The 6,501-nt window shown below is 41.4% G+C and overlaps 1 protein-coding gene across 1 annotated transcript in view; it reads left to right on the top strand.

Moving 5' to 3' along the window:
- Positions 1 to 751: 751 nt before the first annotated feature.
- Positions 752 to 6,501, top strand: part of TPR (translocated promoter region, nuclear basket protein) — a 59,751-nt gene continuing 54,001 nt past the window's right edge. Inside the window, exons 1-4 of the mRNA XM_007436930.4 lie at positions 752 to 946; positions 2,831 to 2,935; positions 3,471 to 3,544; positions 5,090 to 5,186. Of these exons, the coding sequence (XP_007436992.1) occupies positions 796 to 946; positions 2,831 to 2,935; positions 3,471 to 3,544; positions 5,090 to 5,186 (427 nt within the window). The 5' untranslated portion in view covers positions 752 to 795. The remainder of the gene's footprint in view (positions 947 to 2,830; positions 2,936 to 3,470; positions 3,545 to 5,089; positions 5,187 to 6,501) is intronic.

Genomic DNA, 6,501 nt, shown 5'->3' with positions numbered 1-6,501 from the left:
CCATGTTGCTGATTTTGTGCATTAAGGTTTTCATAATGGTAGGACTACAACGCAGTTCAGTGTTTTGTTAGGTAGGAACAAGAAGTAATACACCACTGTCTGTGGCTTCCAAGCACTGACTTTTCTCTATAACGTGGCTGCCATCTAGTGGGGTTCCAGATTTTGGCAACTCCGAGACAGTAGCCCTAGTCGCTGTTTTGAGCTGGGGGGGGGGGGCAGGGGGAAATCACGGAGACATGGATAAAGGAAAGAGAAGACGACCGGCAGCAAGGTGGCTAGACTCAGTTACAGTGGCGATGAGTGCACCGTTGAGAGACTTAAAATAACAGGCTAGGAATAGATCATCATGGAGAAAACCTATGTATGTAATCGCTAGGAGTCGAAAACAACTTGATGGCACATAACCAATTAAGCAATCACGGAAACTAGGTCTCGTACATGTCCATCGTTTAAATGCTGACAGCCCGCAATCTAGTCATTTTGCAGATAGTAGCCAACGTAGGACCCCTTTCACATTTCCAAGCTTATGAATCTGCGCAAGCTAATCCACGCTCCCTAAACCGAAGCAGGGACGTCCTGGGCTCCCAGCAGCTGATCTCTTCATCGGTTCCCCAGTAGAAATCCAAAGAACTTCTCTCTAGGTACTACTGCGCTTTGCGCGTGCGCCAACCTCACGTCGCGCGTGCGCCCTTTGGTCGTGTGACGCGCTTTCCTATCTTCCTGCTCTGTCCTTTCCGGGGTGAAGAATCGGAAAGCCGGGGGGGCGCTGGGGGGGTTTTCCGCAGGCTGACCAAGATGGCGGCGGTTCTTCAGCAGGTCTTGGAGCGCGCCGAATTGGCCAAGCTGCCCAAAGCCGTGCAGGGCAAGTTGGAGCGATTCCTCGCCGATCAGCAGAGCGAGATCGACGGGCTTCGCACTAGGCACGAGCGCTACAAGGTGGATAGCGGTGAGTGGGGCCAGTGGGCTGGCCGCTGTGCAGAAGAGAAAGCTGGATCGTGAATACCCGGGTCGGATGCGGCGGGCGCGGGCGCTCCTTCTTTCCTGCGCAAACGTCAGAAAAGGGGCAGAGGGAGAATTTGGGAGGGTTGGATGGATTCAGCCTGGCATCCTTTAATCTAATGCTCTGGTCATTTCTACAAAGGAATGAAGCTAAAGGGAAACACCGGCTTGCTGTTCTCTGTTTGTATTGCATTGAAATTCCCATCCCCATTGGCTGTGCTGGCTGCAGGGATGGTGATTGTAGTCAGATACATTTATATGTAAGAAATAGTATTGCCTTACTGCATGGGACTAAGGGCTACTTGAGCCAACCTTCAGTTTTTAACAGTAGACATAAATGCTGAGTTCGAACGTTGTCACTTTGGGGGATCTTATTATGCCAGGTTTGAACCAGTGTGGCTGCAGTCTTGTGCACACTTAGTCATAACAAGAACCATTAAATTTACTAACACTTGTTTCTGAGTAGATGGGACGTTGCCCCATCTACTTAATACTTCCATCCATTTCAATTTTCAGAGTGTGTGAGAAACAACCTGTGTGTGTCATCCTATGAAGCAACTTACTACCTTAAAAAGAGAGAGAGAGAGAGAGGGAACATTGCTGTTCTGTGTTGCTGTAGTTGCCATTTTCTCTACTGTCCCCTCCCCCCCCTTTTTTTTACATTGATGATAAGGTGATTGAAAGATTGAAAGATTCAAAAAAAAGAGAAACCCAATCTATAATAAGTATTCTGTTTCTTGTGAATGGAGTTCCTGAAATGTCAAAGAAATTGTGTGATATCTAGTTAAACACCTTTCACTAGCTCAAAACATATGTAGTATTTTAAAAATAAGATTGATTTGTTAAAAAAAAGGAACTGGATTGGATCCAGGGTAATCCATGCTGAAGATTAGATTCATTGGATAGATATGGTTCCTTTGTGTAAGTTCAGCTTCTGAAAAAAAAAAAAAAGAACTTTCACACATTCCCAGCAACATTGCACATCATTATTTCTTGTTTAGAGCAGGGGAGGACTTGCAGCTCTCCAGATGTTGCTGAAATACAGTTTCTAGCATCCCTCAACATTGGCAGTGTTGGATAAAGTGGGAATTGCAATTCAGCAACATCTCTGGGCCACAGGTTCCCCATCTCATTGTTGAGTATAATGTATGTAATGGTACTGTATTATATTTTTGAGTATATGACCAACATTCATTTAACTGACAAAAGACACCTGTATCCAGAACTACAAATAAGTAATATTAATAATTAGCTTGAAAGTCAATATCCATTCTATAAAGTGTTAGATTCTCAAAATAATGTAAAGATTCATATAGATTTATTGGCTGCATTCATGCTTTCCCCCATATCAGAATTTTTACAACTATGGTTTGTTGTCATACATAACTCTAAACCCCAAACAAGTCAGATGATTGCTCTGTGGCTAGGTATTATACAATATCCATTGTACTGCTTATATAAATATGAAGTTACTGAAGGCTCCTGGCCCTTTGATTGTCTTAGCAATTTAACAAAATCAATTTGGGAAGTAATCCTACACATACTGTACTTATTTGGATGTGTAAACTTCCTTGACCATGATGTCAGAGTTGATGTTGATAGGATTGAATTCTCACAAACAGAGAGAAGGTTTGTCTTCTGCCAACTTCAACTGTGAGGAAGAAAGAGGGGTAAATTTGGTGAAACAGTTTAGATGTCATAGTTGGATGTGAAGACATTGTGGAGAGTGAGAAAGTGGAGCATGTAAAATGACTGAAGGGTGCAGAGGTTACATTTTTATTTATTTTCCTGCAAGGGATACTACTGAAGTGTATTAATGGGTGTTTTGCAGAGCAACAATACTTTGAAGTAGAAAAACGACTGGCTCAGAGTCAGGAGAGGCTTGTTAATGAAACACAGGAATGTCAGAATCTTCGAGAAGAACTCACTAAGCTTAGTAAGTATAACTTTGTTAAGTGGGTCACAAAATAATATTAGTTGCATTTATCTGTATGAAATTTAAGACAAATATTGAAAAGTTTTGTTTTTGAAAATGAACATTGTGCTATTTTTTATGATGCTAATCATTTCTTATGCTGTTTATTGCTCAGGATTTTAAAAGTGAAGACTATAAATCTGAGTACTAAAGCAACTATTCATAATAAATGCCCCTCAATATGCCTGTGTAAAGTCTCACATATAAGAAGAATGTGACTTCCAGCTGGTGCAAAAGCTTAAAATTACACAAACCAGCATTGGGGATCATATAATGGAAGGGAACCTTTTGAGAATTATACAGCTTGTTTTCTGTGATTGAGGCATATTTGATATTATTAGGCAGCTGCTTTCTCATTTCACTACCGTAGATGGATAAGAATATTAGGTCTGAGTATTTCATCCTTGTGATGGGGAAAGTTTGGTCATACTGTTGCTGATGAATGGTTTATTTTAATGCAAAAACAAAAATGGCCTTCCTTTTGAACCTTCTACAGATGAGCAATTGAAGAAACTAACTGAGAAAAACAAGGAACTGGAAGCTCTTCAAGATCACAATGTGGCCATACAGGTATGGATGTTGTCAATTACGCATGTGACAAGAAGCATTTAGAATTGTAAGACAGGTAGACCTCACTTAATGACCACAATTGGGACCAGAATATAGGTCACTAAGTGATCCGGTTGTTAAGGAAATCATCACGCGACCAGACCCAATTTTATGACCTTTTTTGTGCTGTGCTGGTCATTAAGCAAATCACCACAGCTGTTGAGTGAATCACGTGGTCATTAAGTGAATCATGCAGTTCCCCATTGGTTTTGCTTGCCGGAAACCAGCTGGGAAAGTCACAAAGGGTGATCACATGACCCCAAGACACTGCAAACATCATAAATGTGAGCTGGTTGCCAAGTGCCTGGATCACAGTCACGTGACCATGGGGGTGCTGTGACAGTCGTAACTTCAGGCACCAGTCGTAAGTCACTTTTTTTTAGTGCCGTCGTAACTAACGGTCGCTAAACGAATGGTTGTTAAGCAAGGACTACCTGTAATTGTGCCTATTTTGTATCTACTGAAAACAGGTAAAGAGTAGTAGAAATTCAAGGCAACTTGTTCAACCTTTTGTGTTCTATACCCTTGCTATTTTTTTTTCTTCTTTTTTGTCACTTTCTTTTGGAATATTGCCACTTTTATGCAATTGCTAAAAGGGTAACATACTCTTGCAAAAAAGTAACAAATGAATAAAAGCTACATTTTGCCACATTATCCAAAAACTTCAGCCATCTACATGATGAAATCAGTTTGGTTCTATATTTCTTCACATGTAGTTAAATTCCCTGGCTGTCTTTTAGCCCGTGCAGCTAGCAAAAAATATGTAATGTATGGGGCTTGCTTTGTTTCAATTCATAGACTACCACCTTTATTCTACTGTTGGCTGAACTACTGATGCCCATTTAAAGTAGAGATGGAGCCTAGTATACTCTCACAAAATAGCATTACACAAGAATGGAGGCACCATATCTGCAGGATCTTGCTGCTTTGGTCAGTCTGACTATAGGACCTACCAAACTAGTGGATCTCAGTGTTTGTGATCTTAGATCTGGGATAATTCCTATAGGTGCTGACAGTCCCTCAAATAATTGGTTTGGGAGAATAGATTAGAAAAATAGTCATCAGCATTTTTTAGTTGGACTAAGACACACTATATGTTAGGCATCTCTTGCAACCGTTCTCAGATTCTGCACTTAAATATTATCAAACTAATACTGGAGAACATCAGCAGTAATAATGAAGTTCTTTTTGTAGTAATTAGTGCAGTATTGGCATCTCTTACTCCTCTCTGACTAGAATCATAGAGCTGGACAGGTCCTTAGAAATTGAGTCCAACCTCCTTCTCAGTGCAGAAATTACTAGAATGTCTCTGAGAGATGACCATTCAGCTTCTGCTTGAAGACCTTCAGCAATGATCAACTTGCCACTTTATGTGGTAGTTTGTCCCACTAGCTGACAGTTTATACTGCAGGAATGGTTTCTTGATATCTAGCCTGAACCTAATTCCTAGTTGTTTTATCCTTTGGGTTTTGGGTCTACTCCCTCTTGTTTTCCTTTTGTTTTTAGAGTCAGCTCACCAGAGCAAAAGAAGAATTGGAAGCAGAGAAGAGAGATTTGGTCCGAACAAGTGAAAGAAGAGCTCAAGAACTGGAACATTTAAATGGTAAAGTGAAAAATATGTAGACAGAAAAGCTTTGTGGCAAGGCTGTCTCAATCCTTCACTGACTTAAAAAGAACGTAGAGCACAGAGATTAAAATGGCAGTTGGAATACTTAAAGTTAGCAACAGTTTAAGAAGTTGTCATTCTTTTTGAGCTAAGCATTAGAGACCAACTGCACTGAAAGTGAACTTGAATGTTTACTGTAAATAATGAAGTCAGGTGAAGTAATACTGAATATTACTTAAACTACCCCCCCTGAAATATATCAAAATGGTTGCATAATAAAAAAAAATATTAAATTTACAGCCCAAAACCCAAACAAACCTGCTAGAAAACAAGTATTGAGGTTCACAAAATTGCTGTTCAGTTAAGCATTTAATAGCAAAACTAACTGCAATAAATATGATATCTTCCCTAGAAATATCTGGAGATTCATCAGCACTGAGTAGGAGATTTCATTCCTCTTTTGAACTGGCATGAAAATGAGTTAGAAGAGATGTTATTAAGTCAGCTTGCCATACCAGTGTAAAAGAGGCAGCACAAAAGCACACTGGAAACGCCTTCTGTTTCTTCCACAAATGGACAAAATCTCTTCAATGAAAGGGAAGTTGTTAAATCTAGCACCAAAGAAGGCAAAGAGTAAATGTGAAAGTTAACTGTTTTCTCTCATGGCTGCAATTGTTGTCAGCAGCTTTACATGACCTTAAAGGCATCCCAGATTCCTACAGGGATGCTTTTATTGTATACAGGTAGTCCTCAACCTACGATCATTCATTCAGCAACTGTTTAAAGTTACATTGGCGCTGAATGAAGGGACTTACAACTGGTCTCTGAAATTATGGCTGTTGCAGCGCCCCTGTGGTCACGTGATCCAAGTTTGGGCACTTGGCAGCCTGCACACACTTAGAACCACAGGGTGCTTCAGCTCCCCCCACCTGCCTATCTCTCCCCATCTATGCCCTTTAGGCGCCCTGCTGCCCTGCACTCCACCTCCTCAGCTGATCTTTGCTGTCTTCTTGCTCTCACTGCTAAGCAAGCATGCCTGGCCCGGCCCTTTGTGAGGCAGCTGCTGGCCGCAAGAGGCTTTCTTCCCCAGGTCATGCATGATGGTTTCCTCATGAGACCTGGGGAAGATAGCCTTTTGCGGCCACCTCATCAGCAGCAGGAGCAAGAAGCAAAGGTCAGCTGGTGTCAGGGCTAGCCCAAGGAACTCCAAGAGACCATGTAAATTCAGTCCAGCAATGTTTATTAGCTACAACCTCTAGCAAGAATCTTCCCAGACTGAAACCCCAGCTCCCAAGTAATGCCAGCCACAACA

The sequence above is a fragment of the Python bivittatus genome, unplaced genomic scaffold (assembly GCF_059951505.1).
Source record: "Python bivittatus isolate LINGU-HERP-01145 unplaced genomic scaffold, Pbiv_v1 ctg000700_np1212, whole genome shotgun sequence".
Classification (NCBI taxonomy): Eukaryota; Metazoa; Chordata; class Lepidosauria; order Squamata; family Pythonidae; genus Python; species Python bivittatus.
Note: the sequence above shows the minus strand (reverse complement) of the source record. Positions and strands in the feature narration are given on the sequence as shown.